Source organism: Leucoraja erinacea, chromosome 4 (assembly GCF_028641065.1).
Source record: "Leucoraja erinacea ecotype New England chromosome 4, Leri_hhj_1, whole genome shotgun sequence".
Classification (NCBI taxonomy): domain Eukaryota; kingdom Metazoa; phylum Chordata; class Chondrichthyes; order Rajiformes; family Rajidae; genus Leucoraja; species Leucoraja erinaceus.
Window position 1 is genome coordinate 54,463,078 of NC_073380.1, and position 15,794 is coordinate 54,478,871.

The 15,794-nt window shown below is 44.9% G+C and overlaps 1 protein-coding gene across 1 annotated transcript in view; it reads right to left on the reverse strand.

Annotated features, from left to right (window-relative positions):
- Positions 1–15,794, reverse strand: part of LOC129696422 (desmocollin-3-like) — a 34,976-nt gene that overhangs the window by 14,716 nt on the left and 4,466 nt on the right. The window contains exons 2-7 of the mRNA XM_055634303.1: positions 13,674–13,767; positions 9,223–9,425; positions 5,210–5,326; positions 3,601–3,756; positions 2,852–2,996; positions 640–812 (exon numbers count right to left, since the gene is read on the reverse strand). Coding sequence (XP_055490278.1) covers positions 640–812; positions 2,852–2,996; positions 3,601–3,756; positions 5,210–5,326; positions 9,223–9,425; positions 13,674–13,767 — 888 coding nt within the window. The remainder of the gene's footprint in view (positions 1–639; positions 813–2,851; positions 2,997–3,600; positions 3,757–5,209; positions 5,327–9,222; positions 9,426–13,673; positions 13,768–15,794) is intronic.

Here is a 15,794-nt window from a genome sequence, read left to right on the forward strand (position 1 = left end):
TAGTTAACCCTGTGAACAAGTGTATGTGATTGACCTTGCGTTTATGCTTGCAAAAATGATATAACCACACTGCATGTCTTGATTGACTGCTTCCTTTGTCTAATGAGCATTGCTTGCTTATGGCGAATACAGTAATTACGGTTTGATAGCTACCCACAGCAGGCACATTCGCAACGTTTAAGAAACATTTAAACAGGTAGGATACGTTTTGAGGGATATGGGCCAAACACAGGTAAGTGGGTCTCATATAGATGGAGCATGTTAGTCAGTGTGGGCAAATTCCACACTGTATGACTATGGCATCTCATGGGAATTATTCCAACAGCACAATGGCACAGAAACCCGGGTTCGATCCCGATTACAGGTACTGTCTGGATGGAGTTTGTATGTTCCCCTCACAAACTGCGTGGATTTTCTTCGGGTACTAGGGGTTCCTCCCATATTCCAAAGACGTGCAGGTTTGTAGGCTAATCGGTGTTAGTGACAGAGTAGGGTGCGGGGATTGCTGATCGTTGTGGACAAAGTGGGCTGCGGGGGCTGTATCTCTAAACTAAACAGAAGTACAGATGAGCATTGGCAGTAATCGAGGTCGCTCAACCCCTCGGCCCGAAACACCGGGTAGGAAGGAAGACAACGTACCTCTCGATTTAGTTTATCACTGGTGGTTTTGATCTCGCCGGTCTTTCCATCAATGGAGAAGAATGAACCAAACCTGGAAAGTGGTTCCTGGGACAGAATCCGATAAACCAGCAGAGTATTTATTGTGTTGGGCTCGTCTTCGTCGGTGGCAGTCAGGTTTACCACCGACTTACCTGAAAATTACAAGCGCAAAGTTATCAAACAGCACGCTGGCAGGCCCTTTGGCCCGTCAAATCCAGCACAGTGGCGCAACTGATAGAGTTGCTGCCTCACAGCGTCAGAGGCGCAGGTACGATCCCGACATCGGGTGCGGTCTGTGCAGAGTTTGCACATTTTCCATGTGACCATGTGGGATTCCTCTATGTGCTCCGGCTTCATCCCACATCAAAGACAGAGATTTGTAATTGGCCCTTTGTAAATTGCCCCCAGTGTGTAGGGAGTGGATGAGAACGTGGGAGAATGGAGAACTAGTATGAACGGTTGATCGATAGTCAGCCTTGACTCGATGGGCTGAAGGGCCTGTTTAGTTTAGTTTATTGTCACGTGTAACAAGGAACAGTGAAAAGCTTTTGTTGGGTACTAAACACTCAGCGGAAAGACTATTCATGATTACAATTGAGCCTTCCACAATGTACAGATACATGATAAATGGAATAATGTGAACATCAGAGATGCTGCCAGACCCACTGTGTCTAAACCAGTATCTGCTGTTTCTTTCGACACTGAATAACATTTAGTGCAAGATAAAGTCCAGTAAAGTCTGATCAAAGATAGTCTGAGGGCCTCCAATGAGGTAAATAGTGGCTAAGGACAGCTCTCGAGTTGTTGGCTGGATGGTTCAATTGCCCGATAACAGTCGGGAAGAAATTGTCCCCGAATTTGGACGTGTGTTTTTACACTTCTGTACCTCTTGCCTGATGGGAGAGGAGAAGAGTCATTGGGCTTCCTCGATTATGCTGGTGGCCTTGCCAAGGCAGCATGGAGCATCAATGGAGCCAGTGAAAGGGAGGTTGGTTTGTGTGATGCTCTGTGCTGAGTCCACAGTTCTCTGCAATTTCTTGTGGTCTTGGATAGAGCAGTTCCCAAACCATGCTGTGATATACCACCATGTTGCCTCTCAAAACTAAACTATTAAGGAGTTTAGGAGGATGAGGGAGAGGACCTCATTGAGACTTACTGAATAGTGAAAGCCCGGATAAAGTGGATATTCAGTTTAGTATCACATGCACCAAGGTACAGAGAAAAGCTTTCTTGTTGTGGGCTAACCACTCAGAAAGACAATACATGATTACAATCAATCCATTTACAGTGAACAGATGAGCGCGAGAGAGCGAGAGAGAGCGAGAGAGAGCGAGAGAGAGCGAGAGAGAGCGACACTGCTCTCAGGTTTTGATAGAATGATTCAGCTGCCTGATAACAGCTGGGAAGAAACTGTCCCCGAATCTGGAGGTGTGCATTTCTATACTTTTTGCGTGATGAGAGAAGGAGTGGCTAGGGTGTGACACATCTGGTCTTGCCAAGGCAGCATAAGAGGAGAAGATGTTTCCACTAGCAGGAGAGGTTAGGTCCAGAAGCCATAGCCTCAGAATAAAAGGACACATCTTCAGAAAGAAGATGAAGAATTTCTTGCCAGGTGGCAAATCCATGAAATTCATTGCCACAGATGGCTGTGGAGGCCAAGTCAATGGATATGCTTAAGGCAGAGATTGACAGATTTTTGATTAGTATGGGTCAAGGGTTATGGGGAGAAGGTTGGAGAATGGGGCTGAGAGGGAAAGATACTGTAGATCAGCCATGATTGAATGGCAGAGTCGACTTAATCAGCCAAATGGCCCAATTCTGCTCATGAACGCATGAACTTACTAAGCACCTATTTAAGGTAGACAAAAATGCTGGAGAAACTCAGCGGGTGAGGCAGCATCCATGAGCGAAGGAAATAGGCAACATTTCAGGTTGCGACTCTTCTTCAGACTAAGAAGGGTTTTGACCCGAAACGTTGCCATCTCCTTCGCTCCATAGATGCCGCCTCAGCCGCTGAGTTTCTCCAGCATTTTTGTTTACCTTCGATTTTCCAGCATCTGCAGTTCCTTCAACAAAGCATCTATTTAAACATGCCATTTTATTCTCCTACATCCCCATCCTCTCACTCAGTCACATTGTTCTATCAATCAGTCACATCAGATCATTGGCGCAAAAATTAACATATCCTTACCGGCTGCTGAACACTCGGGAAAGTTCACATCAAACACTTTTTCAGTAAACATTGGGACATTGTCATTAACGTCGATGACTTTAATGGTCAGGTCGAGTAGCCGCTCATACACATCGCCTCCCTTTCGTATTGCCTTCCCAATCAGCTGTGGAATTGAAAAGCCAAAGTTAGGTTTAATATTTATTCACAAATTGGCAGGCTGGGACTTTATTCCTTGGAACACGGGATGAGAAGAGGTGATCTTATGAAGGTGTACAAAATCAGGAATAGATCAGGTAAATGCACAGTAGGGGATTCAAGAACCAGAGGACATAGGTTTAAGGTCAGGGGGAAAAGATTTAATATTTTTGGTTACACAAACAGTGGTGGGTGTATGGAACAAGCTGCCAGAGGAGGTACCCGAGGCAGGTAGTACTGCAATATTTAAGAAGGATTTAGACGGGTACGTGGATTGGACAGATAGAGGGATTTGGGTCAAACGCAGGTAGGTTTGACTAGTGTAGATGGGGCATGTTGGCCTGTGTGGGCAAGTTGGGCTGAGGGGCCTGCATCCACACTCTATGATTAACTAATCATTTAATGACAGTAAATACCAGGACTTGAGGAAGCATGCTTTAGTTTATTATTGTTGCCTGTACAGAGGAACAGTGAAAGGCTTTTTGTTGCATGCTATCCAGTCAGCAGAAGTCAGCTTTCAGAATATAGTTCAGCTCTTGGAATACTTAGAAAATAACTCTCCAGTGACTTACTTTAAACGACGAATATTCCTCTCGATCCACAGGCCCCGACACAAAGATTTTCCCAGTGTCATGCTCTACACGGAACAAGTCGACTGGAGGTTTATCAACTCCTGAACCCGATATATGGTAAGAAATTGTATGACCCTGTTCATCGTCTGACCTTATCTGAAAAAAAAAAAACATGCTTCACAGCAAACTACCGTGGATGCAATGAAAGTGAAATATACCTCGTGCTGCCTTGGGAAAGGCAGTCAACATAAGTAAAGACTGTCTGAACTACAATCAGACTGAAGAAGGGTCCCGACTCAAACCAATCACCTAGCCATGTTCTCCAGGGATGCTGTCCAACCTGCTGAGTAACTCCAGCACTTGGGATTCTATTCCTTCGGGTGCAAAAGGTTGAGGGGAGATCTTATAGAGAGATGTATAAAATCACGAGGGGAATAATTGGATGGACACAGAGTCTCTTACCCAGAGGAGAGAGAATATTGAACCAGGGTACATAGGTTGAAGCTGAAGTGGGAAGGAAACATTTAAGAGGAATCCGAGGGCTAACATTTTCACACAAAGGTTGATGGATGGCTGGAACAAGCTGCCGGAGGAGGAAGTTGAGGCAGGTTTAAGAATTAATTAGACAAGTATATGGATAGGACAGGTTTAGAGGGATATGGACCAAATGCAGGCAGTTGGGACTAGTGTAGATGGAACATGTTGGTCAGTGTGGGCAAGTTGGGCCAGTTTCCATGACACTGTGGGGTATTTTTGGAAACCAAAATCTGCAGTTCCTTGTTTCTACAAGGCAAGACTTGCCCCACTCATTCCTTCTTCTCCCCACTCCCATTGGGCAGAAGATGCAGAAGCTTGAAAGTGCACACCACCAGAATCAAGATGTAGGAGAGTTTTATAATAATATGCAACAAAACAGATTAATGGGTCATACTTGCAGTAGTACAATAGGTCTGTAAACACAGTACTCAATAGATAGTAAACAAGCATTTATTAAATAACCTAATTTATGCAAAAAATAAAGCCAAAAGATCCGAGTGCAATTAATGCAGTTTGTAATTCAGAGTATACCAGACTCAGGAACAGCTTCTTCCCCTTTGTTATCAAGTTTATGAACAGTCCTTCCACAATTTAGGGTACTGTCCGATTCACCTCTACCCCATTGTGGGGATTAGACTTTGACTCTGGAACTGATGCACTACAATGCTGAGAACTATATTTGGCATTCTGTATCTTCCCCTTTGCTCCATAGAACTAGCATGAATGGGTGATCGATGACCAGCATGGTCCGTTTCCATTATGTATCGCTCAAACTCCATGTAGATGCAGACACTATGGCAACACTTAAGAAACATTTGGACAGCTACGTGGATAGGACAGGTTTAGAGGGATATGGGCCAAATGCAGGCAAATGAGACTAGTGGAGATGGGACATATTGGCCAGTGTGGGGAAGTTGGGCCAATGGCCCCATTTCCTATTTCTGGAGCACATGAAAAGGTGACCCTTCTTCAGACTCCTCCATCTGATTTACAAGGATCGTACCGAACTTAAGGATATTTTTCTCTCCTTAAATTAACATTCATTCAAATAATAGAGAACATTACAACTTACAGTTTGACAATACTTGGGGAAAGGACCTTCGGAGTTCTCCGTGAGTTTGAAAGGAATAAATTGCCAACGCCTCTTCTGCCGGTGCAGTAGAACAGCTCTTCGCTTCCGACCCTGTTCCTGCAACACAGTTTGAAGTACAGAAAACACATTTCAGGTAACATTCTCTCTGTTTGAAGATGGAGAGATGTTTATACAATGTCCTCCACAACCACAAGAAGCCAACTCAGGACATCTGGTGGTAGTGCATTCAGTTCTTGATTGCTTGCCCATGGAATACCACCGACAGGTCTAACATGCTGCTTAGGTGTGTGGCGACTCATCCCATCAAAGGAACAACTATCCCAGAGATAGATCTTCACAGACAAGGACCTACCACCCCAGGGAGAGATAGATCATCCCAGAGAAGGCTCTGCTATTCCAGAAATAGTAGATCTGCGCAGAGAAGAACCGACTATCCCAGAGAGAGATCCACAGGAAGATCTACGCTCTCATGGAGAGTAGATGCTAGAGATGGACCTGCCCAGATGGACATACAACCACTACTCTTCTAAACCTCTACCCAGAAATCTTTCAGCATCTCCAAATGTTCTAGTGATATTTTCATTAGTATTTAGAACGTCGAACCGTACAACACAGGAACAGGCAATTCAGCCCACAATGTCTGTGCCAAACATGATGCCAGGACCAATTCTTATCTGCCTTCACATAATCCATATCCCTTAATTGCCATGGGCCTATCCATAATTTTCTTGAATGCCACTCATCTGCCTCCGCCTCCACCACCCATGGCAGAGGGTTCCAGCCACTTACCATCCTGTTGTATAAAAAATAAAACATGCCCTGCACATCTCCTTTAAGCTTTGCCCCTTTCACCCAAGAACTACACCCTCCAGTATTTGTTATTTCCATCCTGGGATATATCTAACACTATTTCAGCTTGTTTATAATGCCGAGAAATATATACTGCACTCTGTATCTTCTCCTTTGCTCTACCCATTGTACTGGAGATTGACTTGATCGGATTTATGTATAGTATTATCTGATCGCGTGCAAGACAAAGCTTTTCACTGTACCTCAGTGCACGCGACAATAATAAACCCAAGCCTGCCCACCATATAATAACAAATCAATGTTGGTGAATCACAGGCTGGTAATAATTAATTTTACTGCTGCAGCCCCGAGTCAGGCAAGGACCACATCTCTATACGACATGGGATCAAATCATTGTTGGCTCTCAGATCAACGGTAGTTTAGTGTCGCACATATCTAGGTGCAGTGAAATGCTTTGTTGCACATACAGCCCGGTAAAACCATACGGCAGACCTCACCTAGGCAGTACACAAGTGTCGCACCATTTTGGCGCCAACAAAGATACAAAGAACAAAGATTCCTATCCACTGCCTGCTGCCGCATGTGCCAACTAACCCCCCCCCCCCCCCCACTACATCCGCCAACCTTTGGCCACCGCACCTGCTTGGTCCCCTCTTCATTCTCGGGAGCACCCCCAACCCCCCCATCCCTCATGGTAGCCCTTCTCAGTCTGGCAGCTCACCACTCCCCTCTCAGACCAGATACCCCACCACCACTCTGAAGGAATGGGTAATATTCAATTCCCTTTAGTTCCAGAGAGATCAATCAAGGTTAGTCAAAGAGCATGGAAACAGGCCGTTCAGCCCACCAAATAAGTGTCAACCAGCAATCACCCTGTACACTAATATTATCCTACACACTAGGGACAATTTACAACTTACAGAAGCCCATGCGGTCAAAGGGAGAATGTACAAACTCCTTACATACTGTACCTGTATTTAGCATCGAACTAGGTTTCTCTCTCCCTCCCCCAGCCAAGTCGCATCAGCTTCTCATTTTCACCCAACAAAAGCTAACAATGGCCTGTTGCCTTTATCATTGTTACTTTTTTTACATATCTTTCATTCAATGTTCTTTATCTCTCCACATCATGGTCTATATCTCTTGTTCCCTTATCCATAACCAGTCTGAAGAAGGGTCTTGACCTGAAACGTCACCCACCCCTTCTCTCCAGAGATGCTGCCTGGCCCGCTGAGTTACTCCAGCTTTTTGTGTCTATCTTCAGTTTAAACCAGCATCTGCAGTTCCTTCCTAAGCATTCGGGTAAACCTCTTCTGCACTTTCTCCAAAGCATCCAATCCTTCCTGTAAAGGGGCAACGAGAACTGCACTATGTACTCCATGTGGAGCCTACCCAATGTCTGGTAAAGCCACTGGCTTGACAGAATGATTTCCCGACACATTTACCTTATTTACCCCCAATGCACCTCATTTACCCACATGGGGGAGGGATTGACAAATTGAGAGTATAAAGATGGAGTTGAAGGGGAAGTGGGTACAGGAAAAATTACAAAAGATTCTCGAATTAATGAGAAGTAAAGCTCGAGAAGGGACAACAGAGTAAGGTCAGGGCCAATGCGAGCAATGATGGGGGGGGGAAGTGAATATGGAGGTCAAAGTGCTGTATATGAATAAGGAATAATGTGGACAGGCTTGAGGTTCAGTTAGAAACTGGCAAGTATGATGTTGTGGGAATTACTGGGACATGGCTGCAAGAGGGCCAGGGCTGTTACTGAATATTCATCGGTATACCTCCTTCAAAAAGTCAGACAGGTGGGCAGAGAGGGTGGGGTTGCCCTGTTGGTGAGGAATGATATTCAGTCGCTTGCAAGGGGCGACATTGAAACAGGAGATGTGGAGTCAATATGGATAGAACTAAGGAATTGCAAGGGTAAAAAGATCCTAATGGGACTAATCTACAGGCCCCCAAACAGTAGTCTGGACATAGGATACAAGTTGAATCAGGCGTTAAAATTGGCATGTTTTGGATGAAGGGATCAATGATTTGGATGAAGGGATTCAAAGTAACATTAGCAAATTTGCAGATGACACAAAGCTGGGTGGCAGTGTGAACTGTGAGGAGGATGCTATGAGAATGCAGGGCGACTTGGACAGGTTGGGGGAGTGGGCAGGTGCATGGCAGATGAAGTTTAATGTGGATAAATGTGAGGTTATCCACTTTGATAGCAAAAACAGGAAGGCAGATTACTATCTAAATGGTGTCAAGTTGGGAAAAGGGAAAGTACAACAGGATCTGGGGGTCCTTATACATCAGTCTATGAAAGTATGCAGGTACAGCAGTCAGTGAAGAAAGCGAATGTCATGTTGGCCTTTATAACAAGAGGAATCGAATATAGGAGCAAAGAGGTCCTTCTGCAGTTGTATAGAGCCCTAGTGAGACCACACCTGGAGTATTGCAGGCAGTTTTGGTCCCCTAATTCGAGGAAGGACATTCTTGCTATTGGGGGAGTGCAGCGTAGGTAAGGTTAATTCCTGGGATGGCGGGACTGTCATATGCTGAGAGAATGGAGCTGCTGGGCTTGTACACTTGGAGTTTAGAAGGATAAGAGGGGATCTCATTGAAACATATAAGATTGTTAAGGTTTTGGACACGCGAGAGGCAGGAAACACATTCCTGATGTTGAGGGTGTCCAGAACCAGGGGCCAAAGTTTAAGAATAAGTAGTAAGCCATTTAGAACAGAGACGAGTAAACACTTTTTTCCCCCCTAGAGAGTGGTTATTCTGTGGAATTCTCTGCCTTGATGGCGGTGGAGGCAGGTTTTCTGGATAGCGGAGTCAGGGGATATGGGGAGAAGGCAGGAACTGATACTGATACTGGTCAGGTACTGATTGGGGATGATCAGCCATGATCACATTGAATGGCAGTGCTGGCTCGACGGGCCGAATGGCCGACTCCTGCGCCTATTGTTTATCTTTGCCCTCTCACTAAATCTATCCATATCCTTCTGTAGCCTTTTTGTAGCATCACTGGAGTCATAGAAACCCATAGAGCAGTACAGGGATAGGAATTGTACCAAATGACAGCAGGTGGGACTAATGTTGATGGGGCAGCTTGAGCTAGTTGGGCCAAAGGGCCTGTTTGCATGCTGTATGACTGAGTGCATTTGGTGTTGGTTACCAACCTTAAGTTTGGCTGCGAATAGTAGGCGAACGTGAATTTTCGATGGGTCCTCGGTCACAGGATCTTCGAGGTAGATGTCAAAGGTAATTTGATCAGTGGTAGCATTGAAGCTACTAACGGCGTACAAAACACCAGACTTCATGACAAAACGTGCATCAGAGGAACCGATCTGTAATGTCCCCTGTTGGCAGCCATCCAAATCCACTGAAGCCAAGTAAAAGAGCAGGTCAGTAAAAGCAGACACTCCAAACACTAACACTCTGCCAAGTATACTGAATCGCAACTCGCATAGAAATTAATTAGGCTTAGGTTCATCATTGTTTACCGAGGTACAGTGAAAAGCATCGTTTTGCATGCTATCCAAACAAAGCACATTCGACTTTTATTGAATTTAGTTTAGTCATGTGTACTGAGGTACAGTGAAAAGCTTGTGTTGTGTGTGAACCAGTCAGCAGAAAGATAGCACGATACAATTGAACTATCCAACTACTGCACAGAAACAGGCCCTTCGACCCACCAGGTCCGCGCCAACCAGCGATCCCCGCACATTAACACAACCTTACACACACTAGGGACAATTTACAATTTGTACTAAGCGAATTAACCTACAAACATGCAAGTCTTGAGTGTGGGAGGAAACCAGGGCACCCGGAGAAAACCCACACGGTCACAGGGAGAACGTACAAACTCTGTACAGACAGCACCCGTGAATGGGATTGAACCCAGGTCTCTGGTGCAGAAAGGCAGCAGCTCTACAACTACGCTGTGCTGCCCCATATATCATGCATAAATACAAGCAGTTCAAACTCTAGCATAATATAGGTAGAGCAAAGGGGAAGATACAGAGCGTAGAGTGAATATATTCAGCAGAGTACTATATTCTCTGCAAAATGGGGGAAGCAGAAACAATAGCAGCGCCTTTACTTCCTGAGGAGGCTCAAGAAAGCTCGCCTGTCCCCCCAGATCCTGACCAACTTTTACCGCTGTACCATCGAAAGCATCCTGACCACCTGCTTCACGGTATGGTACAGCAGTTGCACCGTAGCGGACAGGAAGGCACTACAACGGGTGGTGAAAACCGCGCAGTACATCATCAGTGCCCCGCTCCTTGCCATGGATGCCCTCCACCGCAAACTGTGTCTGAGACGGGCCGGGAAAATCATTAAAGACCCCTCCCACCCCAACCATGGACTGTTTGCCCTCCTCCCATCAGGGAGGCGGTACAGGAGCCTCAGGTCTCGTACCAGTAGGATGAGGAACAGCTTCTACAATAATACCATCACATTGCTGAACTCGGAGTCCCGCCGATAGACTTCTCCAGTTTCTCCGTCCACATTGTTCGATTATTGTTTGATTATTCTGTATTTTTATTTTTATTTCTATATTGCACTATACTATGGACTGACGCTAAACTGCATTTCGTTGTACCCATACTCGTATTCGTGCAATGATATTAAAGTTGAATTGAAGCAGAAACAATGGTGGCATTGCTGAAGCTTTTAGATGGAATACGGCGGGATGGCGGGAAATGGATAATATGCTGGTAGATGAGGTTAGTTTATTCTGGTATTATGTTTGTCACGGACATGGTGGGCCAAAGGGCTTGTTCTTGTGCTGTACTGTTCCATGTCCCATGTCCTAATTGAACAGGCCTAAGTAGCCTAGCTCAGAATGAGGCGACATGGTGATGCAATGGTAAAGTTGCTGCCTTGCAGAGTTAGTGACCCAGGTTCGATGCTGAGCTCGGGTGCTGCCTGTATACGTTCTCCATGTGACCGAGGGTGTTCTCCTGGTGCTCCGGTTTCTTCCCACACTACAAAGACGTGCAGGTTGAGATTAATTGGCTTCTGTAAATTGTGTGTTGGATCGACTCATGCTCGCCTTGGATTCAGTGGGCCGAAGGGCCTGCATCCACGCTGTATTTCTAAACTAAACATTCACAAAGTGCTGACGTAACTCAGCGGTTCAGGCAGCATCTTTGTCGCGATAGAAACATGGTGGCTGTGTACTGTCTAGGTGGGGTCTGCTGTATGATTTTACTGGGTTGTATGCAAAAACAATGCCACTGTACCTCTGTTCGTGTGACAATAGAGTATCGTTCAATAAAGTATCAGTGAATTCATTGAGCATCTCTGGAGAAAATGGATATGGGTGACGTTTCGGGTTGGGACCCATGCAAAAAAAAAAAATTTTTAATAAAAATTTTTTTTTTTTAAATCACCTATACATTTTCCCCAGACATGCTGCATGACCCGCTGAGTTACTCCAGCATTTTGTGTCCATCTTTGGTAAAAACCAGCATCTGCCGTTCTTTGTTCCTACTTTTTTTTTTCCTCTCAGGTTTACTTTCAAAAACACTCTCAGAATAGAATTCCAACCCAACTCACTTCTCCATTTCACGCCAAATCTTGATGTGTGCAAACCTGCAGAGAGGATTGGACAAACTACTGGCAACATTCCAGGATAATGATCATAGATATTTATTTTTGTCCGGACTGCCAAGAGTTTAGGATAGAGATACAGCATGGAAACAGGCTATTAGGTCCACCATGTACACACTGACCAGCAATCACCCAAGTTTAGAAGGATGAGGCTCGAACTCATTGAAAGAACGAGCAGTGAAATGCCTGGATAGAGTGGATGTGGAGAGGATGTCCCACTTGCGGGAGATTCTAGAACCAGAGGGCACAGCCTCATAATATAACCATATAACCATATAACAATTACAGCACGGAAACAGGCCATCGCGACCCTTCTAGTCCGTGCCGAACACATAATCTCCCCTAGTCCCATATACCTGCGCTCAGACCATAACACTTCATTCCCTTCCCATCCATATAACTATCCAATTTATTTTTAAATGATAAAAACGAACCTGCCTCCACCACCTTCACTGGAAGCTCATTCCACACAGCTACCACTCTCTGAGTAAAGAAGTTCCCCCTCATGTAACCCCTAAACTTCAGTCCCTTAATTCTCATGTCATGTCCCCTTGTTTGAATCTTCCCTACTCTCAGTGGGAAAAGCTTTTCCACGTCAACTCTGTCTATCCCTCTCATCATTTTAAAAACCTCTATCAAGTCCCCCCCTTAACCTTCTGCGCTCCAAAGAATAAAGCCCTAACTTGTTCAACCTTTCTCTGTAACTTAGTTGCTGAAACCCAGGCAACATTCTAGTAAATCTCTTCTGTACTCTATTTTTTTTTTTTTTTTGGTATAAACCAGCATCTGCCGTTCTTTGTTCCTACTTTTTTTTTTCTCTCAGGTTTACTTTCAAAAACACTCCCAGAAAAGAATTCCAACCCAACCCACTTCTCCATTTCACATCAAATCTTGATGTGTGCAAACCTGCAGAGAGGATTGGACAAACTACTGGCAACATTCCAGGATAATGATCGTAGATATTTATTTTTGTCCGGACTGCATAATGAAAGGACGCACCTTTACAAAGGAGATGAGGATGAATTTCTTTAGTCAGAAGGTGGTGAATCTGGAATTCATTACCACAGACGGCTGTGAAGTACCATCAATGGTTATTTTTAAGGCGGAGATTGATAGATACTTGATTACAAAGGGCGTCAGGAATCATGGGGAGAAATCAGGAGAATGGGATTGAAAGGGAAATTTAGATCAGGCATGATTGAATGAAGTAGACTTGATGGGCCAAATGGCCTAAATCTGCTGCTGTAACTTCTGAACCTGCATGTCTTTGGGATGTGGGAGGAAACCGGAGCACCCAGAGAAAACGCACACTCACAGGGAGAATTTACAAACGGCACGTGCAGTCACGATCAAACCCGGGACTTTGGTGCTATGAGGCAGCAACATTACCGCCGTGCCACTGTGCTGCCCTCAATGTTCATAATAAAATAGAATATTACATAAATGGTTGGTACAGGGGCAAAATGAGAAGGAAAATATTCATCCAGAGGCTAGTGAATCCTTGGAATTCTCAGAGCTAGAGGATTGTGGAATCTCAGTTAAGTGGCTGTCCCACTGTAGGAGCTGATTCAAGAGTTGTCCCGAGTTTACCCCGATCCGAACTCGGAGAATTACGGTAATAGCCGCTGATAGGTACTCGGGGCTCTCGTGGACATTTTTCAACGTGTTGAAAAATTTTCACGAGTCTTCGCGAGCTTACCGCGTTTCCCCCCCCGAGTACCTGCCGTTAGCGTACCAGTCGCTAAGAGAAGCCCCGAGCTCTGACGTACCCGCTACATACATTCTACTTGCTTACCACAAGTATTTTTTTAAACTCTGGAGAGCTCTTGAATTACCTTGTACAGTAGAACAGGCCCTTTACTAGTTCAGGTTTAGATTTAATTTGCCATTGACTCCAGCACTTTGTGTCCTTTTGCGTACTAACCTGCAACTGCAGTTCTCTACAATTCCAGAATGGACAAGATGTGAACATTCACCAACCAATCCACCTTTAAAAGTAGTGGTAAATTACCTTTCGAAATCAGCTGTCCTGCTGTAATTGTACGACTCTCTAAAACCACCTCCAAAGAATTGTTGAAACATGCGTCTTCAAGTCGTGCAAACACCTAAAATTGTAACAGATAGTTTTAGTTTCACAAATAAACTAATAACTAGCAGAAATAAAACTTGTAAATAATGTACAAGTGCAGCATTCTAGCATACTATTTTGCAATAATGTCAGGAAATAAAATCATTTAATTAGAAAAAAAATCTTGCTTCAAGTTAAATGATAGGGAGAGGGACATCAGGGACAACATTTTCCGCTATTTAATTATAAACATTGAGGGTAGTCCGCATCTGGAATGAGCTGCCAGAGGAAGCTATAGAAGCGGATACAGAAGGTTAAAAGTGCACACCACCAGACTCAGGAACCGCTTCTTTCCCTCTGTTATCAGGTTTCTGAACAGTACTTCCATAAGCTGGGGTCATGTTCGATTCCCCTCTACCCCATTGTGGACATTGGACTTTGTCTACGGAACGGTGGTGGCTCGGTGACGTAGTGGTAAAGTTGCTCCTGTGCCGTGCCAGAGAGCCATGTCGATTCTGACTACGGGTGCTGCCTGTGTGTGGTCTGTACATTCTCCCTGTGACTGCATGGGTTTTCCCAGCTGTTCCAGTTTCCTCCCACATAGAGATTGGTGGGTTAATTGGCTTGGTAAAAATTGTAAATTGTCCCTGGTGCGTAGGCTAGTGTACGGGGATTGCCGGTCGGCATGGACTAGGTGGGCAGAAGAGTCCGTTTCCATGCTCTATCTATAAAGTAAATACAGGTATAACTAAACTAAATTCATTTTCTAAGTAAGTGTTGTACAGTAGAAATACAAATGGCATTCAATCCTCTGCGCAAGCATAATATATCAAGTAGGCCAACCGAATAAATAAAAGCAAAGTGTGGGAGTAACTCAGTGTGGCAGGCAGCATCACTGGAGAACATGGATAGGTGCTGTTTCGGGTTAGGAACCCTTCAGACTGATTGCAGGGGTGGCCAGGAAGAAAGCAAGAAGAGAGGTGTGGCAGAACAGATGTAGAACTGTTCTAAGCATCTTTTTTAGTTGAGTTTATTATGTGTATCAAGGTACAGGGAAAAGCTATTGTTGCGTGTTAGCCAGCCTCCGAAAAGATAATACATGATTACAATCGAGCTATCCACAGTGTGCTGATACATGATAAAAGGAACAATGATTAGTGCACAGTAAATTGCAGTAAAGTCCAATTGAAGATATTTCGAGGGTCTCCAGTGAGGTAGATAGTAGCTCAAGACTGCCCTCTAGTTGTTGGTAGGATGGTTTAGTTGCCTGATAACAGCTGGAAATAAACAGTTCATGAATCCGGAGGTGCGTGTTTTGACACTTCTGTGCCTCTTGCCCGATGGGAGAGGGGAGAAGAAGGAGTGACTGGGGTTAGACTGGTCCTCAATTATGCTGGTGGCCTTGCTGAGGCAACGCAAAGTGTAGATGGAGTCAATGGAAGGGAGGCTGGTTTGTGTGATGGTCTGGGCTGCGACCACAATTCTATGCAATTACTTGCGGTCTTGGATGGAGCTGTTGCCAAACCGTGCTGTGATGCATCCGGATAAAATGCTTAAATGCTTTCTGCCTTTCAAAAACATGCGCGCCTGTGTCCACAGAACTTTGCAGCGCCTCAGTCTTAGCTCTGAGCGAAGCTGTCCTGCCACTTTGACCAGCAACACTCATACACTAGCACTCTCCTACACACTGGGGAAAATTTACATCTTTTAATCAAAGCCAATTAACCTACAAACCTGTATGTCTTTGGAAATGTGGGAGGAAACCAGGGCACCCGGAAAAACCCCACACGGTCACAGGGAGAACTTACAAACTCCGTACAGACAGCGCCCGCAGTATGTGACGAATACATTTGACTTTGGACCAAACCCAGGTCTCTGGCGCTGTGGGGCAGTAACTACACCGCCATGCCGCCCCAGAAGCTTTTAGAAAGGCACATGGACATGCAGCGAATAGAAGGATAGGAATCTCCTACTGGTAGATCAGTTTAGCTTGGCATCATGTACGGCACAAACATTATAGGCTGAATGGCACATTCCTGTGCTATACTGTTCTACCTTCAACTA